Genomic DNA, 24,368 nt, shown 5'->3' on the forward strand with positions numbered 1-24,368 from the left:
CCTTATTTTCTTTTCTGTCCATGCGCATTACCTTTCTATTTGCTACAGAGAGAATTCACCTATATATGAAGGCATTTATGTGGGCGAGGTGCGTTTATATGAATTGCATGTGCAAGATATTCTTTAGTCATGTTTCTTTTCCCGTCGTGGTGTGACACCCGTGTGCCGACGCGATCGCCTGCGATGGTGCAGCACGTCTCCTTATTGCCAGGGAAATCGAGACCACTACGGTCGGCTTGTGACGTCAGCTACGAGGTATAGCCGCAATACCCTACGACCTCTCTGTGAGAACCGGTTTCACCGCAAAGGCGATGCAAATCGATGCTCGGTTAGTGGGTTCCCATAGTAACAGGCTGTGCGAAAAGAGCCCTGCCATCCATGCTGAGTGCTTTAATTCAAAGATGCGTTTATTGCCCCTAATAATCAATCGCACTAATGACTGAATCAGGCGAATGCGCGGCATAAAGCTACGGATGTTCAATCATCTGCAATCTTACAACATCAGCTCAAATGCCTGGAGGGCCTCGGTTATGTTCCATGCGATGTCGGAATGCACTGAAATCGGCTCAAACGATCTTCGGGCTGAACAAAAAGCTTGGAAACGGTAAACGCCATTTCGTGTCTCTTACGCAGACGCTTTCTCCACAAATGTTGCGAGAACACACAAGCAACCCTTCCCCCCCCTCACCACACACACACACACACACACACACACACACATAGAGAGAGAAAGACGGCAAGTTTCAGCCTCGAATCACCAGACGATCGTTTGGAAATCGTTTGTGCACGCTACTGTAATCTGGCGTCAGAGGTGTACGGCTTCCAAGGTTGATGGTATACGACGGTTAAGTAAAGCGCAAAAGTAAGTTCGCGCGCAATTCGCTACCTACGATGTCGTGATTCGCACCAATGGCTGAGCGGCCCACATCGCACGTCTCTGATCAATGATGCGAACACCGCAGCTCCTTCGAAGGACACGCTTGTTAGGAATTTGGACGCACTACAATCTCGATTGATGCACTAAAACGCAGAGATGAGCTAGGCAGATAGCGGTGTCTGCGCGCCCATCGAAGTCATTTGCAATTAACCAATTACGACTATGACAAGCGGAGGCCGAGCATTGCAGCCGATGTTCGCGATAAGCGCAGAGGCACAAACCATGACGCAAGCTTGCACTCCGTTCTCATCTCGGCTCAGGCCGCCCTGCTCGATTTCAATCAAACTCTTACAGTTGTTTCACAGCAAACTATACGGTCACGTGAAAGTCGGATGGGAAAGACTTGCCGCTGCCGAAAAAAAGAAAAAAAAAAAAGGCTGATTGCACGTACAGCAAAGCACGTTGCCGACTAGGCCAATTTGCATAAGGCAAAGGTATGAATGTAACTAAAATGCATGGCATATCTGTGTCGCAGCTTTCCAAGTGGCGGTGAATTTCCACCTTCAATGTGGTCTAAAAATAGAACTGGTTTCAATTAAACCACGGAGCTGGTGCGCGGCAGTAGTAAGCGTAGGCCGCATGTTCATTTCAGCGTTGGCGTGAGCGAAGATGACGGAAGAGAGAAAGAAACCCGATAATCAAAGTCATAGGCAAAAACCACGATGCCGCGAACACATTCACGCACATGTGCCCTTTCTGCAATAAAAATGCTATATACACACACGCGGTTTTTACTGCGGTCCCTCCAGAACGCGAAATTACGCTATGTATAAAAGGGAGTCGGGACCTCTGTCAAGTCGCTGCTGCGACATTTAGTCACGTCCCCTCCTTTTCGACGAAGGAAAATAAAATGGAATGGAATGGTATAGGCGTAAACCCGCGAATTCCATAACGAGCATACGTAAGCAGCTTGCGCCCTAAGGTACCGTACGATGGCTGCTACGTTACGAAATGAATGATTGAGGTCGTTTCCTCTTCTGTTATGAATAAGCGGTTGTGGAACGACTTAGGTAGAATATACCTTGTCTACTATATTTATGTTGTTTTTTTGTCTCCTGTCAACTTCTGTTGAACGGCAAATATTTGAAGAAAGGATAGCACATGTATTTTTAAATAAAAAGGAAAAACTTAATGAAGAAAGGCTGGCTCGACCATAGGTTTCAGCGCGTAGAAATGTCCCCCATGATAAAAGTACGCGATATACACAACAGCTTTTGCGCTTGTGGAGAGGCCCTCCCGACCAGGAGCCCGCGTACTGTCAGGGCCCCGGGCCGCCAACCCCTTGCGCCGCGCAGCGCACATGTCGGCGGCGCAGGCCGGCGGGTGGTCCTCCTTTCGGCGCCACTGCTCCCTCCTCACCCGGAAGTGGCGAGCCAAGCCAAGCCGCGCGCCCCTCGCGGAAGTGAATGCCCCCTCCTCATCCGAGGAGCGGCGCTCGTAACCCGTTGCGCAACGGGACGCAGTGGGAGGCCGCGCACCTGGCTGGCCAAGCTCGAAGCGTACGTCACGCGTCTGCTGCCCACCGTGCGCGCGCGTCTGCAGTGCACATCATGGACCGTGCATCACGATGACTTCGGCACGCCCGTGTAGTTCGGTCGCAATGCCCCCACCTCCTTCCCCGCTTATGCGCGTTCAATCATTCTTCGGGCTCCCACGGATCCCGTAGCACCGACTCCTGCCGCAACCTTACCGACAGCGCTGCCGCTTTTTTTCCGGGCTCGTACCCATGCAACCGCCACGCGCATTTCTTGACGAAATGAGCGACACCTTACAAAAGAACGTGTTAACCGGGCTAGTTCTCTCATTGATTCGATGCTTTGTTTACTTGCGAGAAATCTGCTCTTCCGTGGTGGCACGTGAGGAATGGGTATTTACTCAATTGCCGATTGCATAAGCTCGACCCCTTGCTACGGCTACCACTGCCATCTAGCCTTTCCCGCGGTGAAACAACCTTGCTGTGCCGCTTGTGGCTGGGAGTGGCGTTCACGAACGCTTACTCCTATCGGCCGAGAGGCCGAAGTGCGACTACTGTAGCAGGAGGAAACCATCGAGCACCCATTGTTTACCTGTCCTCGCTACGACGTACAACACTTCTCTCTCAGGACGACTTTAAACCGACTGGACTCGAGACCGTTCTCTCGCACAAAGAGCGATTCGTGCTCTAGTACAGTACTTGAAGTGCACAGGTTTAAGAGACCGCTTATAGCGTCGCTGTGCATGATCCCACGTGCACGCAGTGTTCACTCTCTCCCTCTTTTTCTCTTTCTATTCACCCTTTCTCTTAATCCCAGTGTAGGGTAGCAAACCGGACGCTCGTCTGGTTGACCTCCCTGCCTTTCCTCTCCTTGCTCTCCCTATGTGGGTTGGGGCGACTATTTGGAATTTCGGATATGAATCGAATACTACATACTAGGTACTCGCATTCGTGTTTGAAAAGGAACTATGCGGTATTTTCGAATATTCGAAACTAGCCAAGTATTTCGCGACAGCCGGATGTTAGCAGCATGGTTACTGTTCTCTACTTGCTAAATATCACAAATTATCAGGAGTGAACAATGACAAAAGCTTTGGGAGCAATGCAGAAACAAAATTATAAAAAGGCTTTGTTTTCAGTTTCGTGGCAGAAGTATTGTGAAGTATGCTTTCAACCATGCTCTGAAGTTGTTGAGAGGCTATTCGTGCAGTTTTTTAAATGACAATCAGTGATCTTATGTTTAAAGCGTATCCTTTGTCCCTGATAGTTGGCTGTCTTTCTTGTACTAGTCAGTACATGAGTGGTATACCACTATACCGGAATAAATATTACAGCTGTAAATATACCCCTCGTTGCTTGAATATTCGATGTTCGATTCGATATTCGACACTTACTATTCGTATTTTCCTTCCCTCGTCTCTCTCCCTGTCATTTTTGTGTTCCCTTTCCCATTCCCCTGGTGTAGGATAGCCAACTGGACGTTATTATGGTTAACCTTCCTGCTTTCTGCCTTTCTCTTTCCTCCCTACTATTCGCATTCGGTTCATATTAAAAAAAGTGATATTCTCCCATCTCTACCACTAATCGATCGTGTTTGTGGTTTCTTGATTTTTCTTCTTTTTTTATGTTTTCTCCCTGCACGAGCGGAAGCTATTTAACGGACCTGTGCGTTCTGACAACAGAGTTGAGAATAGGCTCTGCCCCGTGCTCTTTCTTCCTCGTGCAATCATCGTAATAAAGCGACATCCACGTCAAGGGTCTCAAAATGTAGCTCGGAAGCCCAACGTGCCGTGACCCGTCGTGGTTGCTCAGAGGTTATCGTGTTGAGGTGCTGAGCACGAGGTCGCGGCATCGAATCCTGGCCACGGTGGCCGCATTTCGATGGGGGCGAAATGCAGAAAACACCCGTGTACCTAGATTTAGGTGCACGTTAAAGAACCCCAGGTGGTCAAATTAATCGGGAGTCCCCCACTACGGCGTGCCTCATAATCATATGGTGGTTTTGACACGTTAAACCCCATGATTTAATTTTTAACGTGCCATGACTTCACGCTGGAGGCACGTTAGGCAAGGAGACACAATCTCTCCAATGCTATTCACTGCATGCTTAGAAGAAGTATTCAAGCTCTTAGACTGGGAAGGCTTAGGAGTGAGGATCAACGGCGAATATCTCAGCAACCTTCGGTTTGCAGATGACATTACCCTATTCAGCAACAATGGAGACGAATTACAACAAATGATTGAGGACCTTAATCGAGAAAGTGTAAGAATTGGGTTGAAGATGAATATGCAGAAGACAAAGATAATGTTCAATAGCCTGGCAAGGGAACAAGAATTCATGATCGCCAGTCAGCCTCTAGAGTCTGTAAAGGAGCACGTTTATCTAGGTCAATTACTCACAGGGGACCCTGATCACGAGAAAGAAATTTACAGAAGAATAAAATTGGGTTGGAGTGCATACGGCAGGCATTACCAAATCCTGACTGGGAGCTTACCACTGTCGTTGAAAAGAAAAGTGTACAATCATTGCATTCTACCGGTGCTAACATCTGGGGCAGAAACTTGGAGGTTAACAAAGAAGCTCGAGAACAAGTTAAGGACCGCACAAAGAGTAATGGAACGAAAAATCTTAGGACTAACGTTAAGAGACAGGAAGAGAGCGGTGTGGATCAGAGAACAAACGGGGATAGCCGATATTCTAGTTGACATTAAGCGGAAGAAATGGAGCTGGGCAGGCCATGTAATGCATAGGATGGATAACCGGTGGACCATTAGGGTTACAGAATGGATACCAAGAGAAGGGAAGCGCAGTCGAGGTCGGCAGAAAACCAGATGGGATGATGAAGTTAGGAAATTTGCAGGCGCAAGTTGGAATGCGCTAGCGCAAGACAGGGGTAATTGGAGATCGCAGGGAGAGGCCTTCGTCCTGCAGTGGACACAAAATATAGGCTGCTGCTGCTGATGATGATGATGACTTCTCGCTGATAGCCACGGCACCGGCCTCACTGCTGGTAAATGCAGACAATGCCAATTTTGGACGCCCTGTCTTTGATAATACAAATACTACCATGCATTATATGTTAACAGAACTTCTCCATAGATATTCTATTTATTTAGGCATGCCGAATTGTACAAAATACATCAAATAATTAAATTGCGGTCGACATAAATAGATGCGGCAAATAAAAACTTTTCAGGCTTTATGACGTTCTCTTCTAGAATTTCCGCTGAAACCTTTTCAAAACAAGCAATTCGCGACAAATCAGAACATCCTTTGTATTCGATGGGCAAAAGCGTACCTAATGCAAGCGGTGTTCCGTTTAAATGTAACTACCTCTGCGTCAATGCTCTAAGCAGATGATACGAGCTGAAATACTTAACCTAAATGGAAATACCAGTCGATTTAATATACAGTCTCCAGAAAACTGTAAAATGACCGCAATAGAAGCCTGAAGCCGCGAAAACAGTTGTTAATAGCACGGTAACGGCAGCTCAGCCGTGCTGCCTATATGCCTTATGGGATAGCAGATGGGCTTCCCGCGTCTATACAGCAGCAGCCTATATTTGCGGGTAAGAAGAGAGAGGAAGCGGCAGAGAGATAAGCGCAGCCGGTGTGCTAAACTGCGGACCATGCGCAATGAGCTGGTTGGAACATAACTTGAAAACTGTACTCTTATTCTTTTTTTTTTGCCGGACTCTGGCTGCAGCTCTCCCATATGCGACGCACCAAACTACAACAGCAGCGCCCGTGCCTGCGGAAGAGGAATATAGTGACCTGCAGTATCAGGTCAGCCTCGCGTTGGAAGCCACCAATTACGAAGCTCGTAAATGTGCGCTGTGTTATAGGAATACTGGCCATATTGTCAAGAGCGATAAAGATTTCCATTTAGATTAGACGCCGCTAGAAACAGAACACGCTTGCGGACATACTTTGCGCACGGAGTATAGCGGCTGGATGCCGGCGGCTCCGAGTTCGGTTAGGTTAGGTTAGGTTAGGTTGCGCATGCGCAGCAGTGCACCGAGGCTGCGCCTCCGAGTTCTAGGTTTTCGTAAAGCGAACAATTCAAATCCCCTCGCGCATACTAGTAACAAAGAAGATATGCACGACATAAACACATGCACATTGAATTTCAAAACGGGGCAATCGGAGAAGGACGCTCTTGCATCATCGTGTTGAATACTGAGTTCCTACAGAGGGACGACCCAGCACGCATGGTCACATTGCAGTCACGTTTCCCCGCGTTGGACGCTGTCCAGGAGGACGGCACGACATGACTACGCTACCAAAGTATTCCTCATTGTTTCGTAGAATCTATACCAGCCTGCATCGCGCTTCGGAGCCTGTCTGCTAGCTCGCTCTGAAGCACATCGTGATCGGAATAACTTGGCGCAATTAAAGAGAGATCGCTCGCTGAGTCTCTTCTCGTTCTCCCTCGAACGTTGCATAAAAACGATGTTTTAAAAAACCAGCTGCGCGTTTGCTCTTTCGCCAGGTGACGTATCAAATCTGAACTGATGCTCATGGGCGCTGCATGATTGATCCCATTCACGAAACTTGAGTTGTTCAAGAATAGGCAATTCATTGTTTTTTCATTATTACTCGTTATAACAATCTGCCCCGACCGCTGTAAATTCGATACTGTCCCTCCGATGTATAGAAATGGGCACAATACCACGTCTCACACTACCGTACCACGTTGCGGCTCACGCACTACACTAAAAGCAGTGATAAACCTTGGCCAGTACCCCGAATCTGGCCCTCTAGGTTGCCTTTAGTTTGGAACAAAGGCTTGGCAATTGCGGCGCTCGACAGGCTATTTCCAGCACTACCCGAACAACAACGGAGCACCTATCACACGGCAGTTACGTAGAGATCGCTATTGGGCTATTTGTATGTGATGTGAAGAACAAAAACAGCGCAAAAAACGTTTTCTTTGTTTTTGTTCTTCTTTCTTGTCCCGTTTTCTGCGCTGTATTTGTTCTAAACACGACGACTACCGGATGTCCCGGGACATTCATTATTTTGAGGCGAGTAACCTAACAAGAATAAAAGCCTCGGCCGCATCGGATGCGACACATGAATTTTGCCGCAAGCCTATAGGTTGAAGCAGCAGAAGAACGGGCTGCGGTGCTCGGGAAGTTCCGGTTCGCGACCACCACGGACTACGTGGGATGTTCATCAACGAAGGGTGGAAAAGGGTCCCTAGGGAACATTGAAAAAAAAATGTATCGAACAATATCGTCAGACGACGCCTCCCTGCTATTCGGCGTTTCAATGTGGTGGAAGACACGCAGGCAGAGGGTTTGGCGAAAAGTTACGGACGGGAGACAAATTTAGAGCACGACAAAGGCATGACACGTTTCCGGAAGCAAATTTCTTGAACTTTCATGCTTACGCTAAGTCGCGGTGACATTTAGAAAAGTTTACCCGGTTCGTAATGGGACGGCCCGGAAGGCACACCTACGTGTGCCTCTTGCTGGAACGAAGAGACTATTAAACCCCGTCTATGCTTCTGTTCCCGTTACGACGGCCGGCGGCGCCCTCTCATAACAGCATCAATTGAAGACCGTTATCGGAAGGGAAGATTTTTGGACCGTGGCCGTGCGCATCACCGGCACAGAAAGCAACGAGGCAACACAACGAGGTCGTTGCCACAACACCTCAAGTGGACAGGTCTGTGTGACCGTTCAGAGACTCGGTGCGCACCTTGCAACTGTACAGTGCTCTCTCCCTCCTTCCCTCTTTCCCCTCTATCCCATTGCTCCAAAGCAGGGTATCAAACCGGACGTGCCTTACCTTGGTTCTCTCTCGGTGCTCAGATGGGCGTCTGGGCACCGCGACTTCATTGCGAGGATTAGACGCTATATCGATAACATGCGACACGAATTGACGAGAGAACTGTTTAGCGTGACGATGCTTACTGACCACTTCACTGCGGCGGGCCAGAACAGTGTGTGGAAGTTGGCATAAGATTCAAACCTCAAATTTCAGACTAGGCTAAAAACTTTCGGCAGAATGAATAATCTTACACTTCAGCCTTGGCAGCTTTATTCCTTTACGTGATGCACTAATGCGTTGCTCCTGTACAGAATCGTTGTGAAAGCAAAACATAAGTCGCAGTTCAATTGATGTTGAACTGCGACAGACTCGCTGCCTGGGTGTCTGCCAGCACATGGTTCCTTGAAATGCAGAATAACAGGGAGGCGTCGTCTGAGGATATTGTTCGATGCACTTTTTTTTTTTTTCTGCAGTGGTCAGAGACGTAGTTGCGGAATAGTCATCCCCGTTGATGTGCGCCTTCTTTGAGAATCGCATAAGCCAGCGTTGCGAAGAGACGGCAAGTGTCTTTAGCGAGCAAGGTCGTAGAATAGCGTTGAGAACAGAGAGCGCAGTTCCAAAGCGTCACCTCAGTTAACGGGACCTCTTCGCGGAAGTACCGAACAGCATTGCGGTAATATTACCTCTAGAGAAACCTTTAAAAGGACGAAATGTTTTGCATTTGTTGTGAAAGACGGAGGAAATGAAGACGGAACATATTTTGGGTAGGAGCGAGTGTTATGTTCCAAGCGGGAACGTGAACACACGGGTCTCTTGTGCAAGAGGAGCTGAAATTCAAACTAAGAGCTGGCGGGTGCAAAACAGGCAACAACCGGATGCGCGCATCCCAAAATAAAAGAAGCCTCAAAAACTCTAGGCCTAGGAGCACCACTGACGACGAGCCTAGCCAAGAGAGGGAGGGGAGAGAGAAACAGGGGGAGAGGATAACGCTTGCGCAATAGAGCCAGCGTCAGCGCCGCCGGGAACACGGCTCCGGGGGAGACCGCAGTCCGCAGAACGGGGTCACGCGGGTGAGAGAGAGAACGCGGAGGAGGGTCGCGGCGCGGTATCGCCAAAAGCGATGGGGGAGGGGCAACACGGAAAGAAACGACCTTGGCAAGGTCGTTGTCTTCCAACCCGCGCTTTACTTGAGTGCGCGTTCACCAATGGACTAGCGTGAATCAGCGGCACGATGGAAGCGGAAACGTTCGAGCGAAGCCGCTGGTCGACCGAGGGAGACACAGACAGAAAAGTTAGGAATGGCCAATGTGTCTGCGTGATTCCGTTCCCGACGACGGAAAGTTCGGCGAAGCGGTATGCGCTCAAGGTAAAAGAAAATAGTACACGTGGAAAAACAAGCGCTGACTCGCGACATCATGACGACGCACCTTTCGTGCGCCTTTCTTCCGTGCGTGTTGCCTTCTGAAAAAAAAAAATAACAAGATGCTTGATGTTCCGAAACTGCACCGTGAGTTATGAGGCCCATCGAAGTGGAGCGCTCCGGAATAATTTTTTACCACCTGAGGCTTTTCTAAAGTGTTGCCTTTTACTTTTCTCGCGCTACATAAATACATGTGTGATGATGTTTGCCAACATGACACTGCGGAGCTAGGCAACGTGTGAGTAAACTGAAAAAAACGTTATTGCATCGCGGCAGTGGTTTACAAACCGCTGTTTCGGCAATGTCACTTTACTACACGAGAACACAGTTATGTTCGAAGCGGGCACCTGGCAGCTGCTGCCGGGTACCTTTCATATTACCCGAAGCCTGACGGAACATCAGAGCAAATGAACACTTTCTTAAGAATCTATCGGACCTTTCCTCGCGTTTCCTTGATTCCACGTAGCTGAAAGAAGAGATAACCACGTTTGCCAACAGCAACCTTTCCTCGCTTCATACTTTTCAGTAGACTGTATTAGATCGTGGAAATAAAGCCCTACAGCCATGCACCCCAACCGTAAAGGTTTTCGGAGCATGGGATCCAAGAAGAAGCGAAATTTCTTTGGTGTCAGTACAATTTAAAGTTGCAGGGCATACTTCCCCGTATGGCACCACAGCATGGTTCACTCAGGGTTCAGGCTGTGCGACGAATTCGTGTCAAATATTCGTACTTCTCGCAAATTCCGTGCTCCGGAAGCTTTAACGGTGGGCCGCACACTTTTCACCACCTACGACCCGCAATGAGCTCGTACGCAATGAGCTTCAACGCATTTAGCTGCCATTACTGCGTCAACATTGCTTAATCCGAAACGCATCGTACTCTGCAATTATCGCGGTGTAAAAGACTCGCCAGCATGTGAAGAAAGGACCAGGCAAAAAAATGTGGTTGATCCCTCTTATATAGGAATCGGTATAGAACACGAAAGTGAAACGTGTCTTCACAGAAGTAGTGTAATGTTTATTGCACATTGATATATAATGTCTATTGGTGTTTTGTGGCTAAAGCGCCCTTAGGCGTTGATGCACCCACGCTGACGCCTGGTGGCACGTCTCCTCCATCACGACTACCAACGTCGATGACCATGAGCAACCCTCGTGCATATGGAAGCTGCACTACGCTGCACACGCTAGCACAACGCGAAAGACGAAGCACGTAACTGACACACTAATACAACGCGCAAGACAAAGCACGTAACTGAATCGTCACCGAGTCAAATCAGCGCGTACAGCGCGTCGTAATTGCAGCCTCCGCGATCAACTTCAGAAACATTTTCAGAGCTAATTGCGGAGGCCACGCTCCGCTGTGCTGAGTACGGTGAACGCCGGTGGCGTTGGTAGTGCTTCTTGATGCCAGCGTCCCTTCGAATGCTGGCATCGAGGCGTCGTAGTGCTGAGACCACCGAAGCGTTCACTGTCGGTGCGCGTTAGTGTCATAATGCAGTACAATAAAGAAAAAAAAAGTGTCATAATGCAGTACTTTTCTGCTCGTAGGCGGCGGCACCGCCCCGAGCAAGAGCGCGGGTACACGGAGGAGTGTTAGATATATAATGCGCGTCTGTGTAGCTCTCTGCAAATGCGTTTGTGGCGCAATGGGTTAAACGCTCGGCGATCTATCGTGGCGGACCGAGAGGTCGTGGGTTCGATTTCCAAATTTTGCATGTTTGTGGAACTTTTTCTTCTGGTCTCTTTCTTTGTATTATGTTCGTGTACATTGTAAGCTGACGTATTTCCGTGACGGAAATACGTCAGTGAAGTCTTGGTGGACCCCGGCATAAAACACTTTCGTGTTAAAAACGGCGTCACAAGCAACTAACCTTCGCTCTCAGGTCATTTCCTCGCGATTTTCGCGCCTTTTTCGATGTAATTATGAACCAACTCAGCAGCAAAGTGATGGAAGTTGCAATGACGATTTCCGCAGCACTGCGCCAGGCGGTAAGTAAACGACGCCGTGACGCATTCTTTGTTGGAGCGGCAGAGGAAGCCCGCCGCTGGCTGACAGCGCGAGCCAGCTACGCCCGCGTCAGCCAACGGCACCTGCGGGCGGCGGCAGTCGGCCGAGCAGCAGCGCCGAGGTGTGCCGCGCGCTCGTCGGCAGCAGCGCGTTGGCTTCCCAGGGACGCGCACGGGGGCAACGCTCGCCGCGAGGGTCCCGTTACGGCCGCCCCCCCCCCTCTCTCTCTCTCCCCTCCCGCCATCCTCCGGCCTGTCATCTTTGTGCTCGCTTGGCCTCGCGCCGCGTTTTTATGCGCGGTGCCCGTCCGCCGCCCGCCTCCGCCGCGGGGGTCGCTAGTTGCGCGCAGCGCCATCTCAAACTTGCCGCGTCGTTGGTAGCCAGTGCCAGCGGAAGGTGCGAGAGTCGCCACTTGGGCCGGGTTGGTATTGGACAGCGCACCTCTAAAGCACAGGACACGGTCGGGGGAAAGGCTGTGCTGCACAGCGCAGCATTCCCGTAGTGCGTGCCGTATTTTCACACTGTGTCGTTGAAAATGTTATAATACACTTTCCCAACAAGTGTTTTCGATATTGTGAGAGCGCGCGTCCACGCACAGTCGTTAATTACGATCCCTGCACTGAGAGACCCAATCTAGAGCGCGCCGGAGGAATTCGGATGAGATGCACGTGAGAGCTTGGTATCAGAGCCAACAGAAAGGAGGATTAAGAGTCATCTTCAGTTTTCACCTCGCTGGGCACCGAAACAGGAGCGGAGGCTTCGGAAAGTAATTGTCTGTACGCCACAGTTACTCCAGCGTGCAACTATTTCGCCACCGGATGTGGAAGCCGGTCGCGGTGTAGGGCAAGGAAATCGCACATCTTGTCCTTCTACCAAGAGGGCTTCACGCAAAAAGGCATTGAGATTGAATTGGATAGCGATGCTGTCGCGCCGACGTCCGATGCATGTTCAGGACATAGGAAGCAGCGCTTGTCTTTCTCCGCTACTTGCTAAAGTCAAGCTGCGCAGTTCATTCTAGTCGCAAAGTACACATTTCTCTGGCGAAACTCAGCTCAAATGAGAACTGCAGAAAACGTGCGGAATTTTTTTCACAAGGAAAAAGTAACGAGAACATGCTAGTAAATATATAAAGAACAACATTCTAGACGCGATATGTGCACAGTTAGGTAATAATACAGACGCAATATTGTGCTTAACGGGTAAAAGCCAGAAGTCACGGGCAGATGCACGGAGTCCACCGACGTTAAACGGCCACTAGCGATGTCGGAGATCGCGGCCTAACCATCCATACCCACACGCAGATCTGCAAAACCAATTGCGTCACGTACCGTGCAAGTATTCAGAGCACTGCACAAAATACGTGCTGCGGAAACAGGAACAAAACCTGGACGAAATGAAGCACAGCCTTTGAGCAGTCTCGTTTCGTGTCCATTGAACGAGCGCCGCGGAAGCGTCCTGCTCGTACAAATTTCTGGGCACGCCACCGCGCGCGCATGTTAATCCTCCGCGAGGTCCGGCGCGAACACGTGTAGGAAGGAGCGCCGTTGGTGCGCGGAACTGGCAAGGCGGGGGGACCTTGGGGAGTCGGCGCCAGCCGCCTTTCGGCGATCGGACGGCGACTCGCTTGGCACCGGAGCGGTTGCGGCACGACGCCGGTTTTTTACGAGAGAAGGCCGTGCCTTGCTCGCTGCTGGGAACGCGTGACGTCAGCGCCGTTAGTTGCCTCAGCGCCCTCTTCGACGAGGTGTGGCTTAGGTGACTTCGATGGCGGTGCCATGTGCGTCCAGACGCAGACCGGACCGCTGGTCTGCGGAGCGTTGCATGCATCGATGCTAACGGCGTCACCTTCTCAGGGCGAAATCATGCTTCCCGTAGCCCTCTCATAACTGGGCTCACGTCAAGGGGCTGTAACCCAACACCTGAAGCGGTCCTTGGAAAATCACTTAGCAGACTTCCAGGCTTTCGAGAATTTCCGGGAATTAAGTTCTACGCGGCTTCTGATTGGGAACCAGGAGTACGATAGGCGCGTCGACGCACACGGCGCCGGGAGACCCATCTACTGGAAAACCGGACGAGCGAAAAAATATGTAAGCATCGATGTAAGGTGCCACAGGATCGCCCAAAACTGGGAATAATAAATAAGCCGCTACAGCTGGCTCACCATCGCGCGTTTTATGAGTACTTTGATTGATTGGGCTTAACGTGCCAAACCATCACAGCAGCTATGAGAGACGCCGTGGTGGAAGCTACCGGATTAGTTTTGACCACGTGTGGTTCTTTAGGCTTATTGTTTTATTATAATTAATGAAGTCGCGATCAAATGTGAGCGTGTCACTGGCGACACCGTTTGCCCAGGACCAAAACTGTCGACAAAGTGTGGCTTCCGGGTGCTTCGTCCCTCTATATAATAAAGCAAACATACTGAGTCAATTTGTTGCATAGATGGGCGGAATTGCATAATAACGTGCATTAATCATGAGAGTCACTGCCGGTCGCAAATGATCGGAGTTCTACATTTTTAAAGACCCGACCACGAAGAAAACGAAGGAATGAAGGAAATGATCAACTGAACTTGCACATACGTTTCCTAGTCAACTAGCAGAGAAGTCTGAGGTCTTATTTTAGAATACGGAGCAAGAACGATAAACACAGCGAAACGGGACAAACAGTTTAAGGCTGGGAAATGTTCCGTTCCCGCGTAGTCTAACGCTCAAATGAACTGCAATCACCGAGGAAGGCTGTCGCGAGTATCTAGGTGCTTCTCTGGTGACATACAAGGAAGAACCAGAATAACTTCGGTGCATGTGCATGTACAACTTCCGAGCAACAAACGCCGGTGTAGAAGTAAAATACACAAGCCTTTTCTTCTCAAGGTAACGCGGCCACTGGCAGCTATAAAATTGGCTCAGCACGAACGAAGGCTTTTATACAAAGGTACGCTTATTGGTACGACGACACGTCTCCTCACAACTCTAGAGCGTTTTGTCGCGAGTCAAATGAGTTCTTCGAAACGAACAAGTACTATCTCAATCGTTTCTTCTTCTTCTTCTTTTTTTTTTTTTTTTTGCCTAAGGAAGATGCTAAAAGCAAATAAACTCGCCGCTATCGAATATCGGCAGGGACTTGGAGCTTAGTGCAAATGCTTCCGGAAAACGTAGCTTTGGCAAAGCGTTTTCCCTACCTGCAACGTGCGCGCGCACTTTAACATATTGCGACGTTTATGTGGAACGCCAAAGAGACAATTAGTGTGCAGCAGTCGGCTAACCAAAGAAAAGCTTAAAAAAAAAAAAACGGGGTAAAGAACGCAACTTCGTCCGTATCGGACAAACCACAAAGTAACATGCCCAATGCGCCATGGAGAACAGTGGCTGCTTTCCGTGAACGACTTACGACTGTCTGGCAGACGGCGACAACAAATTTCGCCTGCTAGCCAAAAGCAAAACAAAATTTGAAGCGAGAACGGCAGTAAGTGCATCGAAGGTATATCTTAAAACGGCAATGGAAGCTCATGCACTCGCCCTTCGGAATGCTTCTCTGGTGCCCAAAAGCAGCACGCGCCGGGTCCCTCGCCACAAGTGTACACGTTCAACACAGGCTTGACATTTTGCTCTCGCGTGAGCGCTGCGAGCAAAGCGAACCGCGAAATCTGTTAACGGCCAAAGTCCTGAAATGTGTAGGAATGCCTACAAAATCATTTAAGCCGCATCTCTACCGTGTCAGACATCTCCGAGCAGTGACATAGGTTGTAGAAGTAACTTTACCCGGAAAACCACTGAAGCCGTTTTTCGGGCCTAGTGAAGTCCAGTGATTTTTTTCGCGCCGGAAATCAGCAGTGTACGCTGCATTAGGTTACCTCTCTTATGTAAGCCCTTTCGGAGCGAAAACATCTCGTCGGCTCCGTATCCAGAAAGTAGCCGAAAGTTCGCACAAGGTTAGCGAGAGAAACCACAAAATTTACAGGCGACCTGCGCGAGACGCCACCTTGCCAATGCTGACCTTTGGGAATATCGAGTTTTTCGTTGCCAACGCTCTCTTCTTGGCATTTCGTTCAGCTCTTCTCGCAGTTGTTTTTTTTTTTTTTTCAACATTGGCTTTTCTTCAAAACTGTTTTGGGTTCATACCCCTTTTCATTTATGTTTCATTGGTTCAAACCTGCGATACCTGTGGTGGTGCGGGTTTCCCTCATTTTTATTTAGGTTGTTTTTATGGAACGAGGGGCACAAAAAATAGCCATTGAACGGACACACAGTGGTTTAGAAAGGAATGAAAATAGCACAGCGACGAGAACGTGTCATTGGCGCTATATGCGAGAGCAGCGCGTGTAATTACGCCACGTTGCCAGACGCATCTCCTGCTGTAAAACAGGAGCCTTGCTTGTCCGCCTGCTCAGAATATGACGGGCATATACTACGTTGGGAATTTCGAAAGATGTGCAACAGCCAAATAGAGAGAGAGGAAGAAAGGCAGGGAGGTCAACCAGACGGACAGCCAGTTTGCTACCCTACCCGGGGGGAAGCGGGTTAAGCAGATGAAAAGAAAGATAGAACACTGAGGGTGTCGTTTTATCTGGAGGTGCAAGTCTAAACTGCAGTTTCTCCAAAGCCAAAACTTCCTATTATGTCACTGCCATCTCAAACAATTGCAGCACTCCTGCGCACCTCTTCATTGTATTACGAAACCCAATGATCCACATGGGGCCGGACGAACCTGCGTACAGCGATGCACCACGAGAGCAAATCGAAGCTCCGAACAGGAAATTATTCACGTAAGAACAGCTCTGGCTCGTTATTACATCAAGTGAGACGTGTAATCCCTTTATGAAGACGTTTGCGCAGTTAGACGGCGTGCTTATGTAGCCTAAACCATGCCAATGCTGCGAGTGACCGTATCAAATCAAAATAGCGTTCTATATAAGTGAGTGCGGCTCGTTCAGCACTTCCATTAAGTCATCAGTTTGGCTACATTTCTCTCGAAATGGCAGCCTTTAAGAGACTTCGCTCATTACGCGATATATTTGACGTGGTAACAACGCTAACCTCTACAGCGTGTTAAACACGCGAGCTGCAGCAGAACAGAACGACGAGCCGCATTTGAGATCGGGCACGAACACGCCAATCAATTACGACAACGAGCGAGGACTTGGGTGTGCATACGAATCGAAGCTCATTGCGTAAAACTTGACGTGTTCTGACATCGGCGCTCCAGGGGCCTTGGGCGTTGCCGGGTTTAAACGTGACTCGTGTCCGTAACAGCAGCTTGTCCTGCAGTCAGGAGCAGGAGTTGTGCAACGCATGCTGCGGCAAGTGCCGTGGATGACTGCCTCGTGAGAGCCTTAGCTTTATATGGGTAAAATCCCGGCGTTGCCCTGTTTAGCAGTCGTTATTTTATCATCGTCATCAAGACAGTTTATCATTATCGTCAAGAAAGTAATACACGTAGGCATATACAGATAGAACCCCATAACTCATGCAAGATTCGTGACAAGGGATCCTATAGTGCGCAGCAGAAATAACTAGGCAATGAGGAAATTCACGGTACCAGAAAAAAAAAAAAACGTAATAGAAGAGGGAATAGCCAGCAAACGCAATTGTTGAAAAGTATGCAAAGGAAAAAAAAAAATAAGAAAACCGTGGATTCTTCACGACAAACCAACACTGAGCAGGAAAGCCAGAGACGCCAAATGCGAAGCGCTCGGCTTCATATACAGTCTGGCAGGCAAACCTCGAACAACCAGAAGGTTACGACAGGATCTACCGTGTCACCACGCAACGAGGAGGGCGAGTTTAAATTCGAGCCCCGGTGCAGCTGTGTTGACAAGCGGACGTTAAGGACACCGAGGGCGGCCGGCTGTCGCGCAGGGCCCCAAACGTGTACCACCGTACACATATCGGTGCATCTGAGCGCGTAGCCGATTCGATCGGCGTTATCGGGTGACTTTTCTGATGAACCGATACGCATACATCTTCGAGATTCCCATCGGCTGACCTTGCTCGACCTCGATGAGAAACGCTGCGTATAGCAAGGTGGTGGCCTTACTGCTATAAACGCGTGCTATCCGTTGAAAACTCACTTGAATGGAAACATCAGGCGTGTGATGTTGTACCTCCTGTAAAACGGCGACCCGAAACAGCTAAACGAAACCCTGACGCGCCTTCGTCCTTGCAGTTGTGATCTTATAGTACATTCCTGACAATTTAGTACAGGAACAAAAAAACAAAAACAAAATAAAACAAAAAACAAAAGAAGAAATACAGGAGTCTTGAACGCCGTGAATAATACAGCTGATCACTACGAATATTATATGCACGATATTACAGCGCATTGCACCAGAAGAAGCCCAAAATATTGGGGCAAGTTCACATGAGCTAACACTAAATTATGAAGACATTTCATGCAGTGACTGCGCAGAACAGTCACGTTACAATCACAGCAGTGAATGTAACATCCAGTTACTACTGTGAATGGCCGTTAGCGTGTTGCTGACACATCGCACTCTGAGGATGTATATCGTAGAGCATGGTATGCCCGAGTTAAGAGGTGTTTTACTCTACCACAACCTTTTTCTTTTCTTTCTGCCTTTGTTTCTTTTTCTTTTGTTTGTTTTTTCGATATCCTTAGTCGCTGGAGTTTATTTTCGATTAGTGGGATAGTCGGCCGTTCAGTGGATTATTTCCCAGGTGTCTCGTCGTTTAATAAACAACTCTAGCTCCGACAGACAAACATCCCAACGACCTCAACAAGAAACACGTCAATTGAGTGATTATTTGGATGAAATTGAAAATCTTGGCAACTATCCGCAAAAAGTGCCGGCAATAAAGCACATTTCGTAAACATGCTTAAACAGCCAATAAAAAAATAAAAATAAAACAGCGACAAGATGGCTCATTCAGCATTTTCTGCTTATAGAGACGGGATCGTATTCACAATGCAGTAGAATCTCGGTAAACGGAAATGACTTAAACGGATCAACAGTCGGTTCGTTGATTTCTCAGCGAAAAAAAAAAAAAAAAAAAGAATGAAGTTCGTTAAACGGAAACTCCCGGTAAACGGAACTAAATCAGCAAACGAAATTGAACGGTTTATCTCAGCGGCATCGCGATACACATCGCTGTTTGGGCAGGTCTTCTTCTTTTGATGTTTTCGCGTGTCCACTTTGTCGGTAAGGTTACTTTTGCTGGCTTTTGTTAGTTTCGTGGTTAGTGTGGCTCTACCGTGATGATGCCTGGCTGTGAGTTCTCTTTGATGACAATGTGCGTGATCTAGGAGTTTGGTTAGCGTTTGCTTGGAAACGCCCGCAAAATACGTTCTCGCTGGAGTACGCTGGAGCACACGCACATCAATAAAACGGCCTTTCTTTCTCTTTTTATAAGTTAGCATTTTATTTTATTTTGTGCTGCTAACTCTGGTGCAAGAAGAAACATTGTAACGAGCTTTGTAATAAGATTTGCTAGACCTATTATGTGCTGTTGGCAATGGCGTACGAGCCCCTTTCAAAAGAGCGCCTTTGTATCTTTGAGCTGAATCTCTCAGTAAACGGAACTTCTGATAAACGGAACTTGCTTCCCTGATTTTAGAGAGAGTTCACGGTAATAGCTAAATTGAAATTCGCAGACGGTTCCCTGGCGGATTCCTGCTTTTAAATGGTGCAGGCAGCTCGCCTCAGATGCGATATGCCATTTGCAGTGTCCTTGGTATTCTAACGCGTGATGCTAGACGTCCAGCTCACTACTCCAAAAGTTGGGTCACTGTTCTGACTCAATGTCTCATAACTGCAATGCGCAGCGTTTTCTCCCCAAGGCCCCTTACACGAAGTCCTCATTCAGTACCACGATATATCTGGCTCCTCAGATAAAGAGATAGAGAGAGATTAAAGAAAGGAAATGCAGGGAGTTTAACCAGACAAAAAAATCCGATTTGCTACCCTATACACTGTGCGGTGGGGAACGTAGAAATATAAGCAGATATACAGGCTCTTCAGATAAGTTCCAGAAAGGAGAGATTCATGCTATTTCCAAGCATGTGCAAGTCCCGGCGCTTTTGTTTTGCCCACAAACGGAAATGTTTCAGATTGCAGTAAAGAATGTTCGATCCGAAATCGCAATCACTAAGCTCATGCGAAATTGATGCGGTGATGACTAACTTGGATGATATGGGCACGTGGTACGGTGAGTGGTGATATGGGTGAGTGGTACTGCGATATGTAGACGACAAGGAAGAGACATAGTGCTAGATAAAGGATATGTGATACCGACATAACTAGAGCAGCAGCAGAATAGCGCGTAATGCTCTAATACACCATACGGTCACAGAAAGAGCGGAACAATGGCCCATTCCTCCCTTGTCGCAGCAAGTTAGCACCTCAACTTTCGCCCGGCCTACTTTCGCTCGCATCTTATCTTAGCATTCTGTATGTACGCGTAGCAACACAAGCGACGCAGCTTCCTTTGGCAGAACGGCGCTACTGCCTACCATTAACTTGGAAATGCGCGAACACATGCAAGACATTTCTGCGTTCGAAGGCACCATAGATGAGCGCTGTAGAAAAATATATGCAGTACGACAGCACAAAGCACGGAAAAAGTTAACCGGTGTGGCACTTCGGCGTTGAACTATAGTCCAAACAAAGGACCAAGAGCAACAGCAGGCCCCTGGGTGCGCTCAAGGAAAATGGCAGTTCCGTGTCAGCGTTCAGCGAAAGCAACGGCAGCCCTTCAATTCCGAGCGGCCGCGTATTGCCGCCAAAGGCACAACGTTTCATAATTCCACTTCCGCCCGCGCGTTCTTCGCCTCGCTGCGTTAAACCAGCGGCCCGGACTGCTCCTCATTTGCAGTTTTATATCTATGGCTCTCCGTTGCGTCGTTCCTTTTTTCCTGTGGCGTGTTTCTTCCTCGGAAGAGCACGACGAGAAAGAGGTGCGACAAAGGGCAACGCACGACTTCCGGGTGAAGACGTTTTTCTTTCTTCTACGTCACCCCCACCCACACATGCCGGATCCGTCGACGGCCGCGCGACAAGGCCCACACGTGCGTGTGAGGTACAGAGAGTGATAGAGCCGAGAGAGGGTCACAAAGCGAGCTGCATTCGAAGGCAACGATCACTTTCAGCAGCAAAAATAAAAGCCCACTCTATCAGAAATGTTGAATACTGTCACAAGGAAAAAGCGCTCTCAAAAAAAAAAAAAAAAAAAAAAGAAAAGAAAGCTAGGGACAGGCGGACCAAGTCGCTTTAGCGAGCGGGCTGCCCGCGGCGTTTCGGCGAGAGCCCGGGCCGAACGCGGGTCACGTGACGCGGCCGTCCGGTGCACTGCGTGCCGTTGCCTAGAGCCGCGTGGGCGTAAACACAGGGCGCACGCCGCCGCGCCACTGCGGACACACGCGACCAGCGACGGTGGTAGCGCTGTGACTCGGCTTACGAAGCTTGCCCTGCTCAACGTGTGGCTGTGAGGGAGAGCCTCGAGCGTTTGCGCAACGAGAGACGTAATGGACGGCGGCGTCGAGCCCTCCGGCGCCGTCAAAAACAAGACCGCGGTGGCAGGCGAAGGACACTCACCCGCCATGCACGGGGGCCGCGTAGCCCGTTCCGGCGTCGCGTGGACGATATTCAGGGCATCTCTCGGACGAAGGGGGGCCACGTTTGCGGGGGGCACAGATGGGCCAGCTCGTTCGGACGGTGGCAGGGAAGCAGACGACACCGCTACATTGCGACAGTTAGGAGCGGAGGGCGGCGGCGGCGCGGGAAAGACGTCGCGAGGAGGGCGAAGGCACGGCTTCTCCAGCGGCCGCCTCCTCGCTCGAGGAAGTGGTGCCGTAGGGGGGGCTTCACCGCTCAAAAGGCGAAGCGACGCGAAACGGAACACGGGCTTGTTGTCAATCCGCCGGGCTCTCTTTCGCACTGCTTCTCTTTTCTTTCAACTCCACGCAAACACGGCGGCCCTTCAAAGATTGGCCTTTGTCAGCGCTTAATTGCGGGTCCGCTACACCGCTTCGGTGAGCTTCTCGTGTGCGCGGTTGTGTGTGTGTGTGTGTGTGCGTTGTTTACGAGCCGATATCGATTCGCATCTTCCGCTTCGGGGAAACGCGTGCTTCGCGATTCCCTCCGCGAGACACGGCGAGATTGTTACGCGCGCGAGAAAAAAATATCTGCTCTCTCGCTTCCGGGTTTCTCGGGAGTGGGGCGGCGGAGAGATGGGCGCAGCTACGCATGGGCAGCAGGGAATGCAGAACGTGCTCCCGGTATAGCATCGGTGGCCTCTGGATGGTTACGTAGAGGAACACAATTACGCCGATTAAACGGCACCCGGCATTTCGGATCAGCGGACTACCAATGAGATAGCGCTGCCGGAGATTTCTCAACGCCCTGGAAGCGTCGCATAAAATGATTTTAGTCCCGATATAGATCATTGGTGAACACGTCTAACCGCAGACGAGCTGCACTATTCAACGCGACCTGTTTTCGAGCGAACGGAACGTTTGCCCCTAGTGCCATGACTAACGGTGGCAACGACAGCGTGTCGAGAAAATGTTAGCAAAGGTATAAACTTTCGCGGAACGCTCGCATTTACGCGCAGGAGAGGATTGTGCATCTTGGCATATATCTACCCTTGTCACTGGAACGATGGATAGATGTCCTATCGCGCTCTCAAATATATGCCAAGTATACACGAGGAGGAGCAGCTTAGAAGTAGAATCGGAAAAACTGCGAGCGAATATATTTACTAATGTAATGCGACAAAGGATAAAAAACTTCAAGTTACTGCCTTAGCCCATGCCGTACGTATTTCTGTCTGAAAGATTGCTTCTGGGACACTTCGATTCAGAGTTAAAGAAATATTTGTGAAAGAGATTGCTCACAGTGGTCCGAGATCCAGAAAGGGGGCATAGAATATAGAGCTGGCTGTCAAATTTTGTTTAACACACCCATTGTCTTCCCGCGATATAATTCTTTACGGGAGAGGTATCTGGAACAGGTAGCGTCAATGTTTCGATATGTTCCGGCTTCTCAGTCGGGCGTTCGTGGGCAGGATTAGAACAGCGCCTGGTAAGGAGAGGCGGTCGCATTCAGCCACGTTTCTTGCGCCCTCGATGCGACCTCGGAAGTCCGCCGTCTCTTTGCACTGAGAGCGACCGCGTGTAGCGAAAACCGGTGGTCATTACGTAACTGGGGTCGCTTCGAAGTAACGCCTACGAACGTCTAGGGCGTCCCTCGAGGTCTCCTGCAACTGTTGTGCCGAGGCACGTGCAACACACGTGGGTGACACTGGCACGTAGCGCGGCTCAAGCTGTCTAACAGCGAGATGTCAGCTTATCCGTAAGTGCTCCCTCTGAATCATTCAAGTTGAAATTATAAAAACGATGTCGATTTCCTTAACGAGACACTCCAACGGCAAGGTGGGACGGTTTTCAACGATGCGAACAAAAATACCGGCGATACGTTTATAATAACGAAACAAGATCTTCGAAAAAAATAATAATAAAAGCGATTGCACGAACACATGAACAGACCAGGTGAAGAGGTGTAAGAAGGACCCACCTTTGATGGAGCCGGACGATGTCTGGGGCTGAACCACCTCGACTTTAGTGTAGCTGTTACTCCAAGACATTTGACAGTTATCGTCGATAGGCTGAGGTCAGATGTGTACAGGGCCGCAGGAATCCAGAGCGCCGGCACTCCGAAGTCTGGGGGGCCCACGCATCGGCGCGGGGAGCGCGTAAACCCCCGAACCAGCACCGCGGCGCTCGCCAAACACCGTACTTGGCCCCTTTCGGGCTGAGGGCACGCGTCCGCACTGACGTTGCGCGACGGACAAGCAGGGCAGAAAAAAAATGCGGGTAGGAAAACAGCAGAAAGAAAAAAAAAAAGGGGGGGGGGGGTGCCAAGGAACACGGGTTGCGCGCGTAGGGTACGGCCTCTAGTCACGTCGCATCATGGCCGAAGAGAACCCTCGGCGCCCGGGCCAAGCACGCCGTGAGGTCGTCGTGGTCGGCGGTCCCGTTGGAGAACGGCGGTGCAATCCCACACATGCGCCGAGCTCAGCGGAGGTCAGCTCGGTCACCAACACACAGCACCACCGGCGCGCCGAGATCGAGGTGAATCACTGCCACGGCGATTCACCCGCGATGGGAGCGAAAAGAAGGCAGAAAAAAAACGATGGAATCACACGGGCAAAGAAGTCGTTGATCTCTCTCCGGTTGACGAACGCGCGCGCGCACAGAGCGGCAGTTATGCTGGGGAGTAGCCGGAAGAAAACAACAGACCGCTGCGCGACAACAGGCGTGGCACGGCAGTAGCAGACGACGAACTCTTGGCTGGGGAGCGCGCGGCGGCGAGGAGCGACCGCTGCGAAACGCGGAAACGCAGTAATCCACCTGTGCGCGTACCGCCCGACGAGCGGCTGTGCGGCAGTGTGCCGGGCTCCGTTCGCCAGCCGGGACAGTGCGGCCCGCCTTCCTCCTCGCCTCGCCTTCCTCCTCGCCCGAATCGAGTGCGTGCGGCGGCGAGTTCACTGCGCCGCGTAGAGGGGAGGCCGCGCTCGGCGCTGGTAGCGCCAACACTGCCGTCGATCACGAAGCCAGCGAGCGATTCGAGTCTTCGCCGCCGCAGAGGCGGTAGGCGCCGCACGATGTCCCCGGCCGGATCCTTGAATTATTCAAAACGCGGTGCTTGACTGCTAACGCGCTGTAGATAAATGAAACTGGACGAACTACCGCGCTCAATGGTCGCGTGTGCAAACCAAAACTGTCATGTTA

The 24,368-nt window shown here is 50.0% G+C and overlaps 1 protein-coding gene across 5 annotated transcripts in view; it reads right to left on the minus strand.

The window, feature by feature from the left end:
• The window catches only part of LOC119455261 (probable nuclear hormone receptor HR3), a 123,014-nt gene extending 98,991 nt beyond the window's left edge, over nt 1–24,023 (minus strand). For 2 of the 5 annotated variants that reach the window (XM_037716666.2, XM_037716665.2), the window contains exon 1: nt 23,152–24,023. In XM_037716666.2, coding sequence (XP_037572594.1) covers nt 23,152–23,221 — 70 coding nt within the window. In that variant the 5' untranslated portion in view covers nt 23,222–24,023. Of the gene's footprint in view, nt 1–21,171; nt 23,077–23,151 lie in introns of those variants that run through there. The other 3 variants (XM_037716664.2, XM_049668666.1, XM_037716667.2) reach the window with 3 other exon arrangements.
• Between the last annotated feature and the right edge of the window lie 345 nt (nt 24,024–24,368).

Source organism: Dermacentor silvarum, chromosome 6 (assembly GCF_013339745.2).
Source record: "Dermacentor silvarum isolate Dsil-2018 chromosome 6, BIME_Dsil_1.4, whole genome shotgun sequence".
NCBI classification, from domain to species: Eukaryota; Metazoa; Arthropoda; class Arachnida; order Ixodida; family Ixodidae; genus Dermacentor; species Dermacentor silvarum.